Consider the following 25298-nt stretch of genomic DNA (forward strand, 5'->3'; position numbering starts at 1 on the left):
AATAATGTCAGATTTAAACTTTATAATGATACAATTATCAGATAAATGAAATTTATCACATATTAACCAGATCACAGTCAGTGTGATAAGGCTTATGGAATTTAAAGATTTTAAGACATTGTATAGCAATTTTCTGAAATACTGGACAAGTGTTCTATCTGTAATATGGCTTTGAGAGATGAGAACAGATAAAAATAAAACATAAATATGCATAAATATGATGTCATATAGTTTATTTGCACTTTAAACACTTTTTGAATCAGCAGTTACAGTAATTTCTTATTTATATACCAACTCTTTTTTAATTATCATTAAATAAAGTAATTTGCTCACATCCACGGTCAAAGCTACAACTCAGGAAAGATAAAGACCTTTGAAATGTGGGCATCTTTTTGCATCCCATCCCAGAGTGCAAACAACTGTGTTATCATGTCAGAAAGAGGACTGACACACCTCTTACTGATAAATATCACAAATTCACAGGCACTTCCCCAGCACTCAATAGTATGCAATAATCTAAGGACTCCCCATTCGACTGCAGCCTACCAGTGCCCAGAGGCACTTAGCCAATTGTATCCCAATTCGTGGAATTCAAGATCACAGTCAAAAGCACTTACTGTATTTGACTCAAGTATCTGTAAGTTGCATGTTTTATATTGAGCTTCAAGGAAAAAGCCAAAGTTTTAATACAATTTTTACCTTAAAAAAACAAGACTTTGTCAAATTTTCTGATCTTTAGACATTACATTGATCCTTGGTAAATCACTTGTGCATCACAATCACAACTCAGAAATTTAACTGTAGCTAACTAATATTAGATTTTTCCGTTTTTGCTTTTCTCTGTGACAACTCACTGTTTCTTTTTAATCTCAGTAAAGAAACATTTTGTGTTTTACATACATGTTCTGTGTAAATCTATGATCTAAAATAAATGTAATCAAATGCCCTTATTGTATTAGTATTTCTGTTTTTATAGTATTATATTTAAATGAATATATATAGCTAAAGGAAAGCATGTCAACAAAAATATCCATTTGAAATGATGGTCCTTTAAGAAAGACTCAGTTTTTGTCAGTTTTGTTTTGCACTTCTGAAACACACTGAAATAGATCTCATCAGAGAGAAAACAGATGTGATGATCAGGATGATGACAAATCTTGCCTGAATATAATTTGAGCCTCAAATACAAGAATGCACACGATACTAACAAAGTAACATAAAAGCAATGGAATAGTTTCAAGAAAGAGGCAATTCTCTCACCATAGTTTCCTTCTCACAAAGTTTCAAGAACTGAGCTGCACACGCAAACCCAATCAGCAACTGAATTATTATGTTATGTGATTACAGATGCAGCCATTAAAAATGGGTGAGGTATTTCGCGGCATACCCCGGTGGGAGTGTCACAGTATCACGCGGTATCACGCATTTCACGTGTGTCACGTGACTAACTATCCGGCGTCGCCTTGTAAAACCGCCAGGGGGAGCTTAACCTCTCATGTACAGCATTTGAGCCTTTAATTTTGAACTGTGTATTACAGCATGTTAATCATCAGTCATTAAAATGTTGGTATATTTTATGAAAGCAAGATTGCTCAGTTGGACAAAAGTACACAACCTACCTTTATCAGAAATATTTATGCATCAAAGCCTTTACTGAAGATATTACTAATAGTATTAATAATGGATGACTTTGGACAAGCTGTATACTCAAAGTATAATTTCTTTAGCACATTTGTACAAGCACTTGGAATCTGTCCAAGCCATACTTTGTCAGGCATTTTGTTTTACTTCAACGGGGCATAAAAACTTCCTTGCTTTTAACAGGGCGTTTCATAATTTCTAGCTACGAAAATGATTTAAAATGCGACACCTATCATTCAACTAGAGCTTAAAATATCACAAGGAAAAATACACACCAGTATTCCATTTCTCCCTAAGCATTGTAAGCTTCGAAGTCTTTAACTAACGTGATACCGGAGTCAACAAGCATACTTTTAGAATTTGATTAAAAGGGAATATAATATGGAATCGCGTATCTAAAGAATTTAATAACGGTATGATTATATCCGTGTACTGGCAGGACTGTGTAGGGCTGTTTCGCCTACCTGATCATGCGAGCTGTCTTGTAGCCTACTGGTCTAGGTGCGTGACTACCAACTGGCAGGTTGTGTGTTCGAATCCAGCTGGTGCTGGACTTTTATTTTAACAAACATTTCTTCGAAAAAATAGGTAAGCGATATTATGGACAATCAATTGACTTTTATATTTCAAAATATCGCAACATGATCGATATTTGCGATATTTTGAACATATCTTCCCTTCTGACAGCGGTTCCTGCTTCTGTTGTGTGTGTGTGTGCAACAGTAAATTTTTATGGAGAAATGGAGGCTGGACAGTATGCGTTACAATATAAACATTTATATTGATTTAAATCGTGTTCTGATTTAAATCGCAAACGCATGTTTAATTATGTGTTTTTTAATCATGATCAGGCTAATGCATTTCTACATTTTCTGTATGAACCAGCTTAGAGGTTCATACAGAAAGACAGCTTGTGTTTAAATTGAGTGTAAGGTAATTTATGCTTCTAAAGTCATGGTCAGTATTGTTGTACTGTGCTGTACTGTGTCACATTATTTTATAGCGTTTTTATTGCGTTATTAAATCCGGTGGCGCTGTGTTAGTTTCCTGACTCACATTATTTAAACTGCGACACTGATCATTCATCTCTAAATAAACTTTATTTTATATAGCGTTTTAAGCGAATAGGTAATTAGATTGCTCATAAACCTAATCACTTTTTCTACATAAACACAGCGTGATTGCTCTCTGAAAATGCTTTTCCTTTATTTTTAAAGTAGGCTCAGATTTCAACTATAGATCGTATTATTATAAACTTTCTTGGAAAAATGTATTTTATGTAAACCATGTTTGCTATTAATTCATTTAGGGCTAAAATACGTTCATTGTCTTCTAATCGAGTTGAGTTGACATTGGAAGCCTGCCACACCCGGACCGTTAAACCAACGCATTAGCACGTCAAAGCCCATTGAGCCAGTATTGGCTTTAGTATCCCCCCCTTCTCCCCTCAATTCAATTCAATTCAAGGTGTTTTATTTGCATGACAGATGGGTACAAGCAGTGTTGGGTACTGTATGTATATTGTAACGCTTACGGCAGACAGGCACTGTGTAGGAGCCTGTCATATAATAATATAATAAGTTAAATACAAAACTAAAGAAAAAATAGGGTTAAATATAATTCAAAATATTTTGCTAACAATGTTAACTGTTTATGAATAATAAAATGTATTAACTAAGGAGTAGGATGGCACAGTTGTTAGTATGTTTTTTGTTTTTTTTTAACCCAATCTCCGGGAAACCATTAGTACGATGGTGAATCGGAGATTCTCAACCCTTGCTGCGTACGACTGGAAAAGAATTCGTGATCAGATCAACGAAATGCTTCGTAAGAGGAGGCGGTCTTTTCCTCTTGTCTAACAGTCTGTCCACAATTTAAACATTCCTGTTAGACAAGAGGAATTGAAAAAAAACCAATGTTGTCAATAAAACTGGAAGGTCCAGCACCACCATTATGTTTATATGGTTGTTTTTGTTGGTTGGTTGTTATTATGGTTATTAATAATACGATCTATAGTTGAAATCTGAGCCTAAATAAAAAGAAAAAGCAAGTGATTAGGTTTATGAGCAATCTAATTACTTATTCGTTTAAAACGCTATATAAAATAAAGTTTATTATTAATTTGCTGGACAGAGCGGTGAACATTATTATGCATAAGACAAAGATAACGATCCTGATCAGTTTAGAAATCTGTGTACGCTGTAAGGTTTTTACTTCTTAAACTTTTAAAATACACGTTTTGAATAGAAAGAAATCCTCTTCCTGGTAGTGTGTATAGCACACCAGCACGTCTTTTTTCTCCAATCAGAGGGGTGTCAGATAGTGTCAGCCAATCACCATTCTGCGTTGGGTAGCAACGGGTGACTCTTCTCAGGCGGAAGATGTAAACAGCTTAATGTTCGTGTTAAATAATTTTTTTTTAATTCAATTAAACGGGCATAGTTAAGACATTAAATATACATATACATACTGTATACAGTACAGTTTGCATACGGTAATATGTTTATGTTACGCGATTAAAAAATAAATAAATAAAAATGAAAAGTCCAGCACCAGCTGGATTCGAACACACAACCTGCCAGTTGGTAGTCACGCACCTAGACCAGTAGGCTACAAGACAGCTCGCATGATCAGGTAGGCGAAACAGCCCTACACAGCCCTGCCGCAGTACACGGATATAATCATACCGTTATTAAATTCTTTAGATACGCGATTCCATATTATATACAGCCCTACACAGCCCTGCCGCAGTACACGGATATAATCATACCGTTATTAATTTCTTGAGATACGCGATTCCATATTATATTCCCTTTTAATCAAATTCTAAAAGTATGCTTGTTGACTCCGGTATCACGTTAGTTAAAGACTTCGAAGCTTACAATGTTTAGGGAGAAATGGAATACTGGTGTGTATTTTTTTCTTTAAAGTACCAAGACCAGCTATATACTGTATGTTTACGTTCCAAAATTAATATCGTTTATGGCCTTCACACGCGTTACAGTATGCTCCTATTCTTTTTATGCTCAGCTACTAAGATTTCCCTTCAGTGGTAAAATTCAATATCTACAACGGGCACAGTAAAGACGTTTACAGTAAGTCTTTCTACGACAGACCAATGGACCACGAGTGCCCCTGTCGGTCAACCAATCACGCACCGCGGTATCGCGTGTCATCATACCTGCGGTATCTATACTGCGGTGTCTGTACCGCGCACTTTGAATGGCTGCATCTGTACATCAGAATTGTGTCTGAATTTGAATAGTCCTTATACAACTGCAGACAAACTTACTAGCATCCTTTATTTGAAATAATGTAATTCATTAATTAATTGTGAATGAGGAATAAGGATTTATTGTGAGGAAATGCAATACAGCTCTAGTAATCTGATATATTCTGTGAAACAAAACAGGAAACATATACTGTACATATTATATGTACAGTATATTATATATTATATATTATATATTATATATTATATATTATATATTAAGATGACTGTTTTAATTAATGACAACTTGAATGCCCTTTTTATCCAGTATGGCTTCAAATGAGCTTACATTGTTCAACCTGTTTAAAGAACCTTGTCTAGTCTGTCAATTTTTTAACACGATTTAGGATATTTTTATCATTGGGGCATTTATTTCTCTTGTCTTTCTTCCATAAAAGTATCAGTATCTGAGGAATATAACGCATGATGACAACGTTCTTTTTAAAAAGCACACGGCTTGATATAGTAATTTATGGAGTTACTGTTGCGTTGTAAAATATAACTAGCCCCTAATAGCTGTGTAACTGAATGAAATGTGGTGCTTAAAAAATATCCTGACTGATCACAGCATGTGTTCTATTAAATCAAGTTAATCTGTGCTTTGGCTGTTGACAAAGCCCCGGATTTTTTATTAATCCACCCCTGAAATTCACTGTGTGATACAGAATGGGTTATTGCTTTGAAGCTTTTTTATCTTCATAAACAGTACATATTTCACTCTTTTAAGGCTGACAATGTTTTTTTATACATACATAAAAAAAATATTTCCTTTTTTTTAAAACATTTGCATACTTCAGAACAATTCCTTTAAAGGATTTGGGCTGTTAGATATCAAACCAATATCACCTTTGTTTAAGAAAACTAAAGTGTATAAAATGTTTTGGTAAATTAAACATTTAAAATTTCATTAAATATTATTGTCATTCAGGATCAAAGAGTAATAAAGAAAAAAATATCTAAAACTTTATATTTATTTAGCAAAATACATATAATATGAAATCATCTCACTATTTTATAAGCCACTGTGATCAGAAAACAAGTTTCCATGAGTATATTTTATTTTGTGTGTATCACCATTCTGATACTTTTACATCAGCAAAACACTAGAACAATTCTCATTATATATTTCTTAATGTTTAAGGTACTTTTTGATTACAAAAAAAGATAATTTCTTAATTACAGACTACAGGTAACCCAGTGTGATTCTCAAGTAAAGTACAATAAAATAAATACATATTTACTGACATTAATGGCTCATTAATGAAATAAAAAATAAGAATTGATTTAAAACTCAATTTCGAGTATCTGTTTGCTCAGTTTGTTTTTTTTTTTTGCTGGGGGGAGGGTTATACACAATGTGGTACTATCAAACATAAAAAGTTAAATATATTGATTTCCACGTTAGGCTTTAATAATCATTTTGAAACCTAATTCTCATTTTTTAACAATATATTAGGGTCCCAATTCCCTTGTGAAAGAACACCAACAGACAAGGAGTATGAATGAACACTTTAAAAATTACTATTGTTTTCCATTTAGGAGAAACATGGGTATTACAATCTTTGCTTCATTGCATGAAGCAAATAGGTTAACAATTACATTTTGACAAAAGATTTAATAAGTTATTTTGGAGCTCTCCAGGTATACATGAACTCATAAATATGTAAATGTTCTGGAATGCTTTCATGCAGATATCTGCCAAATTGCATTTATTTTTCCCAACTAGTTTGTTACCGCTGAGAGATGCATTACTTTTTAAAAGACCTCTCTTGTTTACAGGAGGAGAAGGAGAAGTTTAGTTCTGGGAGATATTAAGGACATACTGTATGGGACCCGGGCAAATGGAAACATTGTGTAACTTACTGTTGTTGTTTTAACTCGGCCTCCAGGTTGCGTACAAGTCCAGCCTGATTTATTTACTAACAAATTACAGCCTTCACCTTCCAAACAGGGTAGCATTTCACACCATTGCTTTGTCTTTACAATTCGTGCTGCAAAAGGAAAAAAAAACAAAAATATTAATTTTGCACTGAGGTAAACTGTACTTAAGTAGTGGTTATTTCTTTCAGATAAATATAAATATGTTTGATAAGATGCCAAAGACACACTGAAAATATAATAATACATACATAAAACAATTTTAATGTGTATTAACTTTTGCTATTAAATACAGAAACAAATTTTACATTTTTAACATTTTGTTATGAAAGCTATGATTTATAATGATGTATTCTGAAGGTCCAGGCTCTTATTTCAGAGGTTGTCTATGCATGATTTGAGTAAAATTGACATTTGTAAGTACAATCAAATAATAGAATTATTAGCAGCTGTTTACAATACATGCATAGGAGACTATGAGACAAAGACATATTCAAACTAAAAAACAGAATAAACAATTCTAGAATTGCCATTATAGGAATGAGGACACAAATTATGAAACAATAGGAGATAAAAAGTTCCATGTCTACAACACAAATTAACTTAAAACCTACAATAAAAATGTAGTTTAGACTTAAATAAGGAGCACTTTTTGAAAGAATAAAGAACATGATTTAATATGAAGTAAAATAAATAAATAAAATATACATAATGCATATTAACTATCTTTATAATTCTTGAAGCTGACTAGGCAGGAGACAATACATGTTAAAATGTCACATGATACAATTATCATGTTTTTAAAAAATATAGTTACATTACATTTAGGTAACCTCTTCAAGATTTATAGATTAATATTTCCAGTGGTATATTCTAATTCTCGCTAAAGTGTCTCTACAGATACATTTTCCATTCAGGGCAAATCACATAGTCTTGGGATTCAATAACTGAAAGAAAGAAAATGTCACTTCTTAACTGTGAACAGGTTATTCTCAGTAGCAGAGTACATTTGAGCATTCAAGTTTGGGTCAGGTGGGTTTAACTGTGGGATCTTCAGTCTATTCTCCACCAGCTGCTGTTGGCTAGATGCTTGAAAGACTGGGGGCCTTACTGATAACACCAAATTTGCCCTAAAGCTTTGTTCTTTGAATTCCAGGATTGTAGTGGAAAAATAAAGCAGATGGTTTTGCCATGAAAGTGCCTCAGAACGTATGTGTTGTCTTCAGCTCTAACAAGCTGGTGTGTGGTTTGAGGGTATTTGTCAGGTTGAATAATGCCATTCCTGAACAACTTGGAAAATGAGAATGAAACAGATGCTGATTTGAACACAATCTGTTATTTCTTTAATACCCCACTTAAACATTTTTATTAGAACTTAGGTAATTAGAAATCAACCAAATGCCTCAGCTTCTGCTCTTAAATAGTTAGAATTCCTAACTGGTCAGTCTTACTGTATGTGCATATGAGGACATTTTGGCAAATGGTCAAGCAGACATAGTATGGAAGTCATACTATTGTAGTAACAAGCCAGGTTTCCTTAAACAGTCAGTTTCAACATCTTTAATTTATCTAAAAGAGCATCATTTATCTCATCATTTATATCAGAAGCAAAATACTTGAAACAAAATTTCTATGATCTATACAAAATTAGCAAAACACCAAAGCTTAAAATCCCACTACTTCCATCCTTACAATCTTACATTCCAAATAATAAAGGGCATTTTTATCAAGCACAAAATAAAAAGATTATATTTTTGTATCTTAACATATTTAAATATCTATTTTTAAAAAGTAGGGCACTCATCTACTTACATTTACATATGATGCCACCTGAATTAGCCCTTAGAGAGAGGGGGAAATGCACATTTATTTTCAAACACATCTCATTTCTGTGAAAAAAAGACTGGGGAAAATATAGCTTATACTAGGAAACAAGAAAATGCTTTTCACCTTGTCTTTACTTGTAAATTAGACCTTTTAAAAATTTACTACACACAAGACATACAGTATATTGTTAAGTATATTCCTATTTTTCATAAATATTTCAAGGAAAACACTTGCTCCCTATTCTGAAACACATTAATTCTTACATGTGTTCAAGATGTCAGTGCTAGTATGACATTCTGTGCACTCAACAGATGTATCTTAAACCAATTTTATCCAAGCTAAATGCAACTAATACCCATGATATGAAACTATGTCAATAGATCAGGATATATAATAAGCTAACTGGACCAAATATTTTACATTAATTTAAAAATCCTGTGTTTTGAAATAGTAATCTGAAAAATGTTCTCTCTACTATTTCTGGAAAAACAGTTATTTAGTTAGGCCTATATTTTATCAACAAAAAAACTGATTCAAACACATTTACAAAGCAACTCATGTCAGAACACGTGTGATGCAGAGATGTTGGGCTTGAGCACATTATATAGGTCTTAACATTTACATGATGGCATGGATCATGTGTCTATGTGGAAATAAAGGCCTTATCTCAGATAGTGAAAAAAAACTCTCAGTCTATCTCACCTCCCAGAGAATCTACAAAGGGCAGTGCCCCTTTGTAGGCTCATTGTGTGTGAGGAAGTTTCTATGGTCCCTATTTGCCTATGTTCAGGCACCTGTAAGCTCTCTGGTTCTTTATCTTAAGTCACTTACACATTGTTTAAATCAAGATGGCTCCAGCTAGCTTTAGTTTCCTACAGTAGGTGACCCATAGACACTACTAGTTTTTACAAAATACATCTATAACTGAACCTTGGGTAATAGATAACTAACATTTATTGTGCTGTAGGGATTACCCTTTATTTGTCCTTGACATGACTGCAAGAAGAAAGGACAGAAAAGCACAACTGCAGACCAACTATTGTTTTTTATTGATTATCAATTGGGTGTGCTAATAATGGAGGGGGATAGACACCAAGAGCAAGAATGTAGCAGTAGGTAGCAGTCCATGTTGTAGAGAATAAATTTTCCCTGATTATATTGGATGAGAGAAATTAAACAAATTATACTTAAAAAAACATTTTAAATCCCCTTTTAAAGCCTCCCAAATTCCAACCCCTCATCCTCTCCACGGATGGTAGCAATAGGTAAAGTACAGGATTGTGGGCAGGTTATGAATGGTGGGAGACTTTTCCCACCCAGACCATTACGGTTACCATAAAGGCCAGTCTGGAATCACCTGGAAATATGCTGGCTAATAGGGCAATAGTGAAGCTACCTTGTAGTAGCTTGAAGTTACCTTGTACCTTCCTGATGTCACAAGCCACCTGCCTTGTGACATCAGGAAGGAAGGAGGCTAAGGGAGTAAACCCTGGCAGAAAATCTTGTGTGGAAATTAAGTGGCCAGCTGCCGACACTGGTGGGGTTGACGAGCTGTGGTCCAGATGCTCAAAGGAAATTGGCTGAAGAGCCACTGAATACTGAATACCGAATACTTAAAGTGCTGCAGGGCGTGTCTTCCAACTGTCTGAGTTTTTTGCCCTACCATTAGATCCAGACTATGCTTCCAGACTATTCAAACAAGATGCCCAGCCCATTGAAGTTGATGTTTCATGATAGTTGCTTCAATGAAGCAAGTTATTAGCTTCTTATCTTGCCAGCTGAAATGCAGAATTCCTATTAAGCAGTGGTGCTGAAATTTCCCTGGACCTCGAGGTGTTTCCTGTATATTGTCCATGTTTCTGCCCCATATATTAGGGTAGGAATGACAGCCATGTTGTACACATCAACTTTTTTATGTTAAAAGTGATGATGTGGTCCTCAAAGACTCTGGTCTTGAATTGGGCTATGGCAAATCTGGCTCTAGAGATCAGATATTAGACTTAATCTTTTAGGCTGCTATTACTAGAGATGACTGCGAAGATTTCGGAAACTGGGAATGTTTTTCCAAAGTGACACCGTTAACTGTGGTAGAGGGGGAAGGTATGCATATGCCATTTACTGGTTGGAAAAATAACTTGGATTCGGGGGTTTAGTGTGAGACCCATCCTGCTGTATGCCTCGGAGAGTAAGATGATGACTAGGAGTTCTGCTTCTGAGGTGCTCACTTGGACATCATCAGTATACTGGAACTCCACTACAGATGATCTTATCATTTTGAATTTAGCGTGGAAATAGTTGATGTTAAAAATCTTCCTATCAGTCCTGTAGTTGATATAGATTCCTCTAGGGAGTCCTGACTCAGTGAGATGAAGCATGCATAAAAAGATGGAAAATAGCATTGGTGCAATGATGCATCCCTGTTTCCCGCCAGTTCTAATTTGTAGGGTTACTTTGCTAAAGAGGATGACACCCATCATAACCATCATGAAGAACGCAGACAATATTAGATTTACATTTTTATATGGAGTATTTGTTTTGCTATCAAGCTATAAAAAACTTTCTCTTTTTGTAAATAAAATCTTTAATTACTTGATCATTTTCATAAAATTTTGCATGCATACGGTGACCAAAGATATCCAATCGAGGCATCCATGGACGATATTGTATGGTGACAATGTTATGATAGCAAGTGAAACGCGACACCGCCTCAAACAGCAACAGGAGTGGAAGACACGCCTTGAACGATTTGGGATGAAACTGAACATCAAGAAGACGGAGTACCTGGAATGCGGTGATCAAACCAATGGCACAATTGCAGCTGGTGGGGTCCAACTGAACAAAGTGACCCAGTTCAAGTACTTAGGCTCATGTGTCAACTCCGACTGCACTACCCTCCAAGATGCCAAGACGCGAGTCAGCGCCACTGGGATGAAATGGCGGCAGGTCACTGGAGTACCGTACGACAAGAAGATCCCTTTGCACCTAAAATCCAAAGTCTTCCGCTTAGTGGTCAGACCAGTGGCCATGTATGGAACTGAATGCTGGCCAACGACAAGAAACATGAACAGGCACTCCTTACGATGGAAATGAAGATGCTGTGATGGACCCTTGGCTTGACAAGACTAGACCATGTCATGAATGAAGAGGTGCGAAAAACACTCAAAGTCACCCCAATCACTGCGAAAATTAGGGAATCGCGCCTGCGATGGTATGGACATGGAGACCGCCCTCGAATTGAATGTGGAAGGCCGCCGGCCCCATGGACGACCATTTACACGCTAGCTGGATCGGCTGAAAGACAACATGCGCCTCGCACAAGTCACCTGCCGAGATGCCGCAGACCATACGAAGTGGAAAAATTGGTGCAAACAAGCAGACCCCACATAAGTGGGAAAATGCGAAGAAGAAGAAGAAAGATCATTTTCATAAAACCAGTCATGGCTTTTCCTCTTGGTGAAGCCAAGTTTGGTTTTACATATGGCTAAGGCTGCAGTTTGTCCAGCAATCTTGGGCATTTATGGGCTTTTGCAGGATGTTAAGTTTTCTTAGCTGTTGTTCTTTTAATTGTGTTTTTATTGCAGTCCTTTGGTCTATAAACACAGATTTTATTCCAGTGGAATTTCTGTTGATTGATATGTTTAAGAAGTAGTTACAGGGTCAATACTGCACAAATGTGATCTGTTTAGCACCAATCTACATTGATCATGTGTTATGCTCATTTCTTTACTTTCACTACGCTGGGCAAACGTTCTGAGGTCAAATTCTTCCAGCACGGGGGTACCTTTAAAGCGGAGACGACGGCACCGAAATTTTTTTGGCGCGCCTTCTCTTTAAAGCCCTGGCCAAATATGAAGACAGTACGTACAGTTATAATTCAAACGGAATTAAAAACTACACATCCCAGTAACCATGGTGGTGCTTGTGATCATTGCGTTTAACCAACGAAACAGGGCGAAAAATCAGTCACATGACTTTGGGGCAGAGTTTTGAAAGCTTAACCTATCAGCAACAAAGCGAAATTTACACGATAGGCTACCTCAAACTGTCAGTTACACGACTGTGTATGTCGCTTAAGCCACTCCTATTTGGCATTTTAGTTATGGAGGCGAGAAGACGCCCCCCCCTCTGGGTGTCTGATTTGCCGCCATGTTTAACCGTCCGTGTCCGAATCGCAGTAGCTACGCGTACGAAATAAAGTTCATCCCAGCTACAAAACATATATATTTTTGTGGTAAGAGGGCGCAAAACATCAGTATTTACTGCTATTAATTACTGTACGATTTATAGTTGAAATCTGAGCCTGGATATAAAGTTAGATATAAAGTTAAAATCTCGACAAAGCAATGTAGGAAATACAGAGAAAATAAATCCTTTCTGACGTCTAAAATCAGTTTCGATCAAGGTCTCTAAAACGAACAAGAAAAAGAGGATTTTTGGAGGGCAATTACGCTGTGTTTATATAGGATAAGTGATCTATGAGCAATCTAATTTCTTGTTCGTTTAAAACAGTGAAATGTCAGCTGCAAAAGATCGCACCAGAAACAGCACTCTCTCTGCCTGTCATAGACGTTCAGGAAAGGCTGAATGAAGTCATGTCAAGAACAATAATTCGGTGATCAATAATAACAGTTGTAGGACAAGAAACAAAAGATAATGAAAACTTTAGGCTAAAACTTTGTAGAAATTTCATTCTACAAATTAAGGCAAATGAAAATTCAGGATGTTAAAGTGCTAGAGGTGTAAAAAATACAAAAATGCACATGAGTAAAAAGTTTTAGAAATGGAGCAGGTGTTGCTTTGAAATAAGCAAACAGAAAAAAAGCCATGACTATAGTGCAGAAGAGGGATGCAGGAACACTTGCTTAGATATACAAAAAAAAATCACAAAAAGGTGTATGTTACAAAAGAACATGCAAACATGTTCATCATGTACATCAATTTCCCTTCACGATCAATAAAGTCTTATCTATAAACATGAAACAGAGTGAGGAATCAGAAAATTAGCATGCATAAAAAACAGCAATTCTGTCAATAAGCCCTAAATGAATTAATAGCAACCATGGTTTCATGGAGGGCTTCTCAGATAGTTGGGCATTCAGGTAGATTGCCAGGTGAAAGGATTTGTAAACATACTTTGTTAAAGCAAGTCAGTTTTTTCCGCAACACATAAAATACATTTTTCCAAGAAAGTTTAGCCTTTGTCACTAATGAAACCACTAAATAAAGACATAAATATAGAAATCTTAAGATTTTTTTATTCAATGTTGGTAGCAGGATGAACTGTGCTAAGTGTATATTTTGTCGCAGAGTTGCTGCAAGATGTTAACAGTGAAAAAAGGTATTTAGAAATGAGTTATTTCAAGAAGAAAATTTTCAGAATAATTGCAAATCTAGCAGGATAGAGAAAGCACAGAAAACAGGCAGTTAGATTGATCAGATTAGTATGAAAAGTTATTTAGCAAAGGGAATGAGAAGAGTGACAAACTAGTATACTTTAGATATTTTTATCTGAACCAGGGAAAACTGATCATGTTTCTCTATAACAATAATAAAAAACGTTATTTTATATATCATCTTTAAAAGTGGCATCTCAAAGCAATACAGTAGATATAAAAACAGATAAAAGGACCACAGATTACAAAGTAAATACATATAAGAAAGACAAGCAGTTAGAGGTGCTACCAAAATTAGAAAATGAAGCAGATACAGACACTAAGTCTTCTGAAAAGAAAGGTTCTGAGGTTAGATTTAAATGCACTCAGGGTACGTGACTGATATCACTGGGAATACAAATTGAGAGCTCTGGGGTGCAGCTAGAGAAGACCCTGTCACCCACAGAATGTAGATGTTCTTGAGGACAGCTAGAAGACCAGAGTCAGACGGACAAAGGTGGGGAGTAGACAGATAATAAGCCATATACTGTAGGTACTGAATGAGGATGAGGATTTTGAAGTTGACTCGAAACCTGATAGGTAACCAATGCAAGGACTTGAAAACAGGTGTAATGCATCCCTGATAGGATTCTCGCTGTCATATTCTGAACATATTGAAGATTGCTCAGTGTGGATTTAATTTCCCCAGTGAACAGGATGTGCATTTATTAATTCTAGAAAAAAAGCCTTTCTTGATTTCTCTAGTTCTTAGTTTCTCTAGTTCCCTTTAAAATAAACTATTATTCCACAATGCAGAGTATTACATGGACAGTATTTACACATGATATTTGTGATTTAAAGAAATGAACACAAGCAGCTTTTGGAGATTTAAGTGTTGGCTGAGTTATTGCAGGATAAAAAACTAGAGATGTTGGTAAGAAGATAATTTTGGGATAGCTGAGGAATACACTGATAACAAGAACACTTCCTAATGGGGTTAGGAATACTTTTGATGAAGATGATGAAGTTAACAGACTGTATGTTTACATAGATACTGAAATGAGGATTGTATTTTAGATTTTGTGTAGTTGCTAGCATTGAACTGTGTGTTGGATGCACATGAATTGAAGGAATGGGCAAACATAGCTGATGCGGATCCACAGAGCTAGCATATTAAAATGTTTATAATTAGAGGCAATTGTTTAAATAACTAGGTATGGATACTGATGTGCAAGAGAGGTGGAAAGGCTGTTTCCTTAAGCCAGCACTATAAAATATTTTATTCTCAGTGAGATGGTGCCATTTCATAGTGGGTATAGTTCCATCCACACAGTGCCTTTACTTCCATCCATTTCTAATCTCTTTATCCAGTACAGAGGATTTGGAGCCTATCCCAGTAAGCAACGGACACAAGGCAGAATACACCCTGGACATAGCGCCAGTCCATCACAGGACAGACAGACACAAGCACACGCACACCAGGGCCAATTTTCCCATAAACCAATTAACTTACCAGTATGTTTTGGAGTGCAAGAGGGAGTCATATCACACATATGGAGAAAAACCATGAAACCCAGAGAGAACATGCAAACCCCACACACACAGGATGGCAGGAATTGAACCTAGGACCCCAGTGCTCCAAGATAGCAATGCTAACCACTTTGCCACCATTATAAATGGATGGATATCTTAGTTATCTTTCTAGTTCACAGGTTTGCATGCAAAATTTAATTTTGAAAGCCACTGAGACATCAGGTACTACTGTTGTGTTTATGAAAAAGAAACAAAACAAAAAGCATACTAACAACTGTGCCATCCTACTCTTTAGTTAATACAATTTATTATTTATAAACAGTTAACATTGTTAGCAAAATATTTTGAATTATATTTAACCCTATTTTTTCTTTAGTTTTGTATTTAACTTATTATATGATAGTCAGATTTAATGTATATTTGAACAATGAAAATATATTTTTACAAGATGCGGGGGAAAGTGCAACAAATTATTACAGTGCTAAATTTAATATTGATTGCTAATAGTTTATGCTAACACCTAACTTTCTTAATTAGATGTATTTAAAACAGTGAACTGAGTGTAACATACCATTCAGAAATACAATCGAGAATAGTTTTGTGGTGTTTGTATGGATGAAACGTTTCTAAAATGTATAACGTAACAAAATTAAAGACGATTAAAATCTGTAATCTTTCCACTTGTAATGTCATTAGACAGAACAAGAAGTTTCTGCTTTGTCTAAGGATGGTATCAAAAAGTAGTCTAAGTGGTGAGAAAGCTGTGCTTAATGATAATTAAGTGACTTAAAAGTAAAAAGAGATGGTTCATATTGCTTGATTAATTTTAAAAACTAAGTTATAAATGCAGACGCGATCGCTGCCATAAGCGCACCAGGTAGCAGAACGTTCGTTCTGTACTGCTGAGCTCCGCGCCTCCTCCCTCTCTCGGTGCCGCGCCCCTCTCTGACGGAGCGCAGTGTGCGGTACGCTATTTTCAGAGCCTCTGATTGGGAAAAAAAGACCTGCTGATCAGTTTCACACACCAGGAAGAGAAAAGAATGGGATTTTTTCTCTTCGAAACATGTGTTGTCTTTATGAAATTTGTGTATTTTAAACGTTTAATTAAGAAGTAAAAACCTTACAGCGTACACAAAGATTCTAAGCTGATCACGAGGAAGAAAAATCACCCATTTTTCGCGCATAAAAAGTGGTTTTTAACTCTTGAAACCTGTTTTTATATGTTTTAAAGTCGTGCAATGTCTAAGTTAAGAAGGAACACATCATTATATCTCATTTTTTATTTATTTTTTTAAAATTTTAAAAATAGTTTGCCCAGCCTACTTTCACACCTTCTGACAATAACATAGTCAAGGAGGAGCCATTGATTTGATTAAGGGTGGCATCAAGAGGTCTTAAACCTATTCCTTTGACAAAGTAAGTTGTTGGTGATAGCTAGGCTATACTCAGTTCAGATTGTTAAAAGAAGGTTTTGTATGTATTGAGAAGCAACTGGTGGAGTGAACTATAGTAGGCTTCTTTGAAATCATTCTCTGATCCAGCATTGACACGTAGGTGCTGATAAAGGTAGCATGTTTTTTTTTGGCAAGTTTTGGATGCAGTGTCATGAAGTATTAATTTATGCCTAGATCACTTAGGCTATTAACCAAGTTGTTATGAATGGAAAAACCTACTCCATGTACTGTACATGTGCTTCATAAGATGGGTCCCCTTTCCATAATAACATATAGCTTCTTCTAATTTCTGGTAGTTGTCCTTCATCAGCGAGGCAGGTTTCACTGAGTGCAGCAATTTGGTTGTCAAACTGACTCAGTTCACGAGTTACAATTGCGGTGTGACTCTAGGCGGCACTTAAGAGTTTGTATTATCAATCAGGATCCTGACGTTCCAAGAGCCAACATTTTATGTTGGCAATATTTTTTCAACCGCTAAAGATGTGCTCTCTCTGGTTGCAGTGAGTCAGACAGGATATTGTTAGACTATTTTTAGGGCACCTTTTCTAGCCTCTTCCCTGTTTGGAGTTAGCATGGTGGTTCCAAATGGGACTGCTCAGTCACAGCTACAGCTGCTGGGATGTGCTTCTACTTATTCCAAGCAAATCTGACCTTTTTGTAGCTGCAAACTTGGTGACTAGTAGCTTCCAGCAGCATAGGCCTTCCCTCTTCACCAGTAGCCAGTTGCTCAAGGACTTGGCATGTAATTTCTCAAGGATGCCTAAGCAAATCTTTTACTCCTAACTAGCGAAAGAAACTCAGGCACCAGGTGGTCAGAAAAAGTGGTTCTATGACTCCCTAAAATTCTGCTTCAAACAGAGTTCTCTGGGCTCAAAACAGCTGGTAAGAACTTACCCTAAATAGAACAGTTTGGAAGTCCTCAATCTCAAAGGGAGTTCAGCTATTTGAGGCAACAGAAGAGACAAGTAAATGGTCTCAGTGACAATTATGCCTACAGTTAACATGAAAAGCCTTCTGCTCCACCACCACTGGCAAAGAAAATCCTTGCTTTCATTGAAATAAGATTTGTAGATAAAGAATAGGTGTCTTCAGTCATTTTTGCATCCATGACCAGACTGCCTTGGGTTTGTATACAGGGTTTGTAAATTCCTAGGGAAAGCATACTTGACTCGAGGGATCCCAGAAGAAGAATATAGAATGAGCTTAAAAATACATAGTATTGTAAATAAGAATTTCCTTTTAATAAATTTATAAAGTTCATTAACTTTAAGTTCATTAATTAAACACAAAATAAAATACACAATAAGTAATGAAAATAATAAAATAACTTGGGTGCTTCCCTGACATAACTTACAATTTTCGGTGAAAAAGTGCAAGATAATATGAAGATTCGAAACTGATAAAAATATGCTTCAAATGAAGATTGAAGATTCCAAACATACAAGAAAGCTGAGCAAAACTGAAGCGTAAACCAGCGCTGGTGATGAAGGCATTAAATTTACTCCACGCTATTCATCTGTGAATTCATGCTTGCTCTTAACGCATGTCACTCCTTACTTGTCTTACTTAGAAAATGTTATTAAGGGACCCAAAGGAGGTCCCGTAATTTCTACAGAAAGCCAAATATGCGTAAGTTGAGTCTTGTGTAACCCAGGGAGAGGATGTACACCACTTCTTCCTCATCCATTGTTTCATGTATTCATGGTGTGTACTAGTTCGCTTTGCCTGCTAGAGCATATGTGTTAACATCAATTGGAAGAAAGTTGGGCTATAGAAACAGAGGCCATGTCCCATTATCCACACCTGTGGTCTCATTCCCTTCATATGCATGTTCCTGCTCAGGTCTGCAAATGCAAACAAAATTAAATGCATAAAATGAAATATTTTTGTCTTATTAATACGTTTTATGCAAAAACCAACATCTCAATCTCCAAAGTCACACAGAATATGAAATTTAAGACTTTTTAAATTAAGTACCATGCACCATAGTATGTAGTATGTAGTCATATAAAAGTAGAAAATGGAAACAACACACGTGTAGATAAAGAAAGTATAAATTATGATTTCTTCCTTCTTTAGACATCATACTGTAGATAATGATGATTACTATGCCTAACACTGTGGAGCAGCAGCAGCAGTGGATCTGAACACCTGGATTTAATTACTGACCCTGGAGGGGTTGTATAGTTGTCTATTGTCACCAGCACACATACAGAAGCAATTCACACATATTTAATTAAAAAAACAGGAGGGCTTTTAGAGGTCTTCACAGGTGAGGTGTACTCTCTGTTGAAGCTTTCTTCCAGCAGCAACCTTAGCTTTCCCAAGGGGCCTGCCATCCAGGTACTCACCAGGCTCACACCTGCTTATCTTTGGTGGGTTGCCAATTGTAAATTGAAGGGGTGATAAAGCAGGTGGCTTATTCTATGGTGATCAAATAACCGGTATAACTAGTTTTCTTTAATCTCTCCATGTCTGCAACACCCTGAGAAGAAGCTGAACCTGAAAGATGTCACAGTCTCTGTTTTGAGTGGAATATAAACCACAAAAGAGAATTCAAAGGAACAAGTAAAAGGTTTATTCCATGTTGAAAAGAGAAGAAAGGAAACACAACGTTTCTGCTGTAGAACCTTCTTCGGATGTGAGGAAAAACCTCTCTTCTCTTTTCAGCATGGAATAAACCTTTTACTTGTTCCTTTGCAGGCTATGCATGCTGATGCAGCTACCTACTTGAACTACAAAAGAGAATAATACTGCTATTGACCTATCCATGTCCCCACCCCTCCTTAGTCACAGGCATGGAGTAACGAAGCAGGCGGACATGTCTCTGCCCATGTACTGGGACCACCTGGAAACACCACTGCTGGACATCCCGTACCAGCGAGAGCTGAGCAGGCCACAGGAGAGCCTGAAGCTGAAGGAGAGAGGATCCTGGAAGGAGATCACCAGCGAGGAGCAGATCACCTTGTTCCGCATGAGGTTCAAGCAGAGCTACACGGAGTTGAAGAAGCCTTGTGGAAGACGAGTGGAAGACGGTTGTGAGGGGTACATGTTTTTGTTGATATGTCAGAATGAAAGCAGGACAAACACTAATTTTAAGGGCGTAAACCAGTACTCATTGAATCATTTCTCCCTCAGTAAGCTAAACACAACACATACTGGGCATACCTCGCTCTCACAAGCAGGTGAGAAGTAGTGTTGATAACTTTTGTTTTAATTGATTTGTTTTAAAATTGATATCTGTTTACACGTCTTGTACCAGTGATGCAGTTGTTGAGGGTGAACATACGTTCAGTCTAAGTGTTACTTTCCAGTAGTATTTCACATACAAACACAATTGCTACTTGCATACTATGATAATTACTTAAATTAGCAAAAATAGAGAAGACTTCAATCCATATGTAAACCTGAAAAACACATTATGTTCACAACAGGCTATAATAACTGTTTTTTTATCTATCTGACTGATTAATTTTGCTTTGTGAAACAGCCTTAATTTTATTTTAATATAAATTTAATATCTAACATACTGTGATATATAAAACTAATAAAAGTCAAAATTATTGGAGAAAGATTATATCCACAGGGCTAGGCATTGGCCAGGATTTGTACCCAGGTGTTTTGCGTAGCACACAAGAATTCTTCCACTGAACAACCAATTAAATCAAAATAAAATACACCTTTAAAAGCAATATGTTATTAAAACCACTATGTATAATATAGTTTACAATCAAAATCTAAAAGAATATGTTTTATAATTATATATTTATATGCAATTACTAATAATTCTGTGTGCTGTTTTAAATGAAAAAATGTAACATTACGTTAGTGTTACTGTACAGCATACCGTGACTAGCATAGGAAACCACTAATGCACTAAATACACTTAATTTTTATCATTAATTTAAAATGGCATGTTAAACATTTACTGTACCACCCAGCAGTTTTACAGAGTAGTGCAGTCCTGCATGAGATTATTTGGAAAATATATCTGATGTGTTGGGAGATACATTTCAACGTACAACAGCATGTGTCTTGCGGTCAGACACAATATACTTTGATCATTCTGTATCACTTCCATGTATTGTAATAATTACATGATTTATGATTAAATCTGCAATTTAGTTAAATATATTTAATTGTACAGTTGATGTGGTGACACATAAGAAGTTTTAAACACCTCTATAAATATATTAGAAACAAACTATTATCAATAAAATGTTATTATTTTAAAAATATATCAGAATTATCTGATTTATTTTGATAAATATTATTAATGATTAGGATCAGTGGTAGGATCAGTTACTACTGTTTCATTAACTCTACATTTAAGGTATAAAATATTTTATAGGTTATACAATATTTATAACTGGAAATTGCAACCTCTAATCTAAGGAGTAACTTACAATACTAATGATTCCTGCAATAAACACTTTATAAAGTATTTACATTTAAAAAAAGATAAAGAGCTATCAAAATATTTAAAAAGAAACTAAAGATCAAACAATTTACCCATTGCAATAGGCCTTTTAATGTCATTGGTTAAATTAAAAGTTAAAGTTTTGTGGGGTAGAGCATGATGAAAGGAAATTAGGTGTCACTTAGCTGTTTAATACGGTAATGCGTTCCGAAGTGTTTTGCAACTAGCAATTTGATTGTGATAGCCTGTTAGCCCCAATTATTAATCCAATTTACTATAAAACAAGGAGAAAAGACCTACTTACATCTTAGAAATTGGATTAAATTAAAGTCCTATATTTCACAAGCCTTATCTGATGGGGTTTGTAGTGATGTTATATATCACCAATACATAAGCCTTTGGAGACAAAATAAGCCAAAGATAACATTTTAATCAATTTCAAAAATGAACAGTTGTGTCCTTCATTATCTAGTCATTTCTGTCACACTGCTCAATAAAACAGATGGAACAAATCCAAAGCAATTTCTATTACAAAATAAAAACAACCTGGATCTTATCTACCTTAAAAAAACATATCACCACACAGTTCATCTTCAGGAGATAAGACAGAAATAACATCATTACATCCTCAGTAGGACACTATCTCTATGAAATAGTATATCACAATCATGTCAACAGTTGTGAGCCAAACTCAATAAATTTAACTTAATACTACATAAGCCATGGAATTTGGGGAAAGGGATTTCACCGCTCATCTTCAAAGCTGATAGAGGAATTACCATTTAGTTCATTTTGGGGCAAAAACATAAACACTGATTGTCATCTGATATTGATTTTTTAACATGTTCCTTATTCTTTATATGGGTATTTGGCATGTAACATTGTACTCATATGAGGTATAGCTGGGAGCTATTTGAATACTTACTATTTTAAATGTTTGGTAAAGGTTTTACAATTTTAACATTCTCCACTATTTCCAACACAATTTTTAAATGGTTACATTTCAGTAAGGGATGTGAACATGTAAGTGAAAAAATATAATTAAATAGGTTGATCTTGAAGTTTGGAAATAAGAAATATTGTGACACTGGTCTTCATCATGCTATTGTGTGGAAACAAGACAAGGAACTCAGAAAAAGAATTAATGATGCTTACCCACAAAGGGTTACAAAACCATTCCCAAGGATATGGGGCTCCACCAATCCCCTCTAAAACATTTGTAGACAGTCCACAAATGGAGAAAGTTCAAGAACACAGCCACTCTGCCCAGGTGCAGTTCTCCAGCCAAAATCTCTCCAAGAACATACTCAAACATCTTCAAGGAAGTTACATAAAACCCCAGATAACATATACAGTAAGAAGCTGCAGGCTTGGCTAATGTGACTATTCATGACAATTATCCTAAGCATACAAGCAAATCTATAAAAGATAGGTTTCAGAAAAAGACCTCATCTAAGTCTGGACCCAAACCTTATAAAAATGTTGTGGCAGGATCTGAAGAAAGCTGACCACACAAGACAGCTTTCAGATGTAACAAAGTTGAAGGAGTTCTATAACTGGTCAAAATTCTTCACAACCAATGTGTCACGATCGTCATCCCTCCTCTTAAAGGCGCCCCAACCCTTTCTTATTTTAGTTGATTATGTGCACCTGCCCCCTGTTTCTCATTATTTAAGCCTGGAGCTCTCGCTATTCCTGGCTCAGCATTGGAAGATGGGCACCACAAGGCTTGCCTATTCCCCAGGCTCACGGGAAGCTTGAGGGCAGGCCTTATTCCCCGGCATCCTGACCGTCTGAGTCCGGGGCTCAGAGTGCCTAGCCTCCTTACTCTGTTTTAACTCCTTGTTCTGGATCCCATTCCGGATTTTAGCTTTGTCTGTCTTGGATGGATCCCCCGGTTCCTGGACTCTGCCCTGGTTTCCCCCTTTGGACTATCTGGATTGTTTGCCTTTTTTCCCCCCACCGAGCACCGGATCACTGCTGTCTCCGCCCCCTGTCTGTCAACCCCCCCTAATTCTGCTGTACCTTCCCCTGATGTCCTTCTTCACTTACTTCCTGATTATACCATCTGCATAGGTTCCTGAACTACGCTTCAGAGGTGCCGGTCACAAAATGGGAGAGACAGATCAACAGTTACAGGAAATGTTTTATTGTAGTCATAGCAGCTCAAGCTATTCTTTTACATCTGAATAGATTTAGTGCTGCTGTAGAAAAGGGAGCAAATACTTACGTAACTGAGAACTTTCTAATTTTCTTATTTTAAGTAATAAACATGGTACAATCCATTTGATCTTTTTCAGTTTGGAGTAGATTGTATTGTCTCTAAATATAAAGGTCGATTTGGAATATCAGTATCATAATTGCAAGATCTGATACTAACAAAATATGGACACTTTGCAGGGTAGTACTTTTGCATGACACAGTAGTAAGATAATTACTAAACAAATATGCAGTTTTAATCAGAATTAGAATACAAATAAATCACTAATGTATTTACTTCTAAAAGTAGCCACTTATTCAGCAGAAGACTGAAAGATGTGTGAGTGTAAAAAGTAGTCACATATTCAGCAGAAGGCTGATGGCTGTGTGTATGAGTTGTATGGAGTGGAAGCCAACAAGTGAAGCAGGCTGCAGCTTTCCACTGGAAGGGGAGTGAGCAGGATCTAGAAAGTGGGTGGTGATCCATCCACAAGACTTTAAAAACAGCCTATTCTGGGGCTGTGCCAAAGGAACAGGACTTTGGAAACTGCAAGGCTGATGAGCCACATGTTATGCCCATTTGAATGAAAGTTAAACATTTAAGTAAAAAGTATGTGTCAGCTAAAATAACTTATTTGAGTAAATATAATATGTGTGAGTGTATAACAGTTAAAATATTATGTGTTAGTGAATTGGTGAGTGAAGTCCAGAGAGCACAGGTGTGGCAAGGAAGACGCTTACTCAACACAGAAAGAATTGAGTGAAGGAAGGGTATGACTAGATTCTTGCCTTTGGCAGTGTTTGAGAAGGGTGTTGCTTCTCCCTGGATCATATGTGAAGAGCACAGGGTGGTGGGATTCAAGATGCACCAGTAGCTCTGAGTTGACTGTTTTCTGTTGATTTTGATATTGATTGATGGGGCATGGGAACTGCACTAGTAGCTGCCAGTTAACACTCCCTGGTGGATCAAGATGAAGGCACAAGCGGCTACTGTATATGATGACAGAAAGTTGAAGAGCCAACTGGCTGGGCACTAGGAGCACTGCTTTATTTGTATGTATTTTTGTTTAAAGTCTGACGTGATGTCTATGCCACTGATGCCACGTCAAAAAGCAGACCGTTTCCGTGCTATTTGTGTTTATAGATTGTTTGAGAGGCAGATTGGTGGAATCTACAGTATGTGGAGGACAGTGTTGCTAGCCTTTGAAGGCAGACTGGTGAACCTGAGAGGGGCCAATCCTGCTTGAATGATTAGTAAAGTTTATGTGTATGTGTGAGATGCAGCCTTATGGTGCAGGGTGGAGGTGCCCGTAGCTGCATGCCAACAGGAAGTCGAAAAGTAGGCTTTGTGGAACACCCGGTGAACCAGTAGCTGCTAGTTCAGTAGTTGTAAACCAATGTGCCAGGTGCTCCAAGTCACAATTCCACCATATAAATAAACAGATGCAATCTGACGGTGTAAAGTCAAGGTGCTAACGGCTATATGCTGACACAGAGTCGGAGGGCAACCTAGTGGAACACAAGTTGAGCCAGTGTCTGCTTGCTTTTACGTAGTGGAGCTTCGTGCTCTGAGAGTACACAGACAAGCTGGGTGCTCTGAGTTAGAAAAACAGCAAGAAGATAACCAGTTTATGTCTATGACATATCATCAGTCAACTCTGACTTTATTAAATAAATAAAGATTAACTGACAATATTTATTAC

The 25298-nt window shown here is 36.4% G+C and overlaps 1 protein-coding gene across 4 annotated transcripts in view; it reads right to left on the reverse strand.

Moving 5' to 3' along the window:
- Positions 1 to 25298, reverse strand: part of LOC148655004 (chemokine-like protein TAFA-5) — a 190259-nt gene that overhangs the window by 15034 nt on the left and 149927 nt on the right. For all 4 annotated transcript variants that reach the window (XR_015941169.1, XR_015941171.1, XR_015941170.1 and 1 more), the window contains exon 3: positions 6776 to 6903. Coding sequence is in view for 1 of the 4 variants with exons in the window: in XM_088645036.1 (XP_088501162.1) it covers positions 6776 to 6903 (128 nt within the window). In the remaining 3 variants the exon portion in view is untranslated. The remainder of the gene's footprint in view (positions 1 to 6775; positions 6904 to 25298) is intronic.

This window comes from Lepisosteus platostomus, chromosome 9, assembly GCF_059453375.1.
Source record: "Lepisosteus platostomus isolate fLepPlt1 chromosome 9, fLepPlt1.hap1, whole genome shotgun sequence".
Taxonomy (NCBI): domain Eukaryota; kingdom Metazoa; phylum Chordata; class Actinopteri; order Semionotiformes; family Lepisosteidae; genus Lepisosteus; species Lepisosteus platostomus.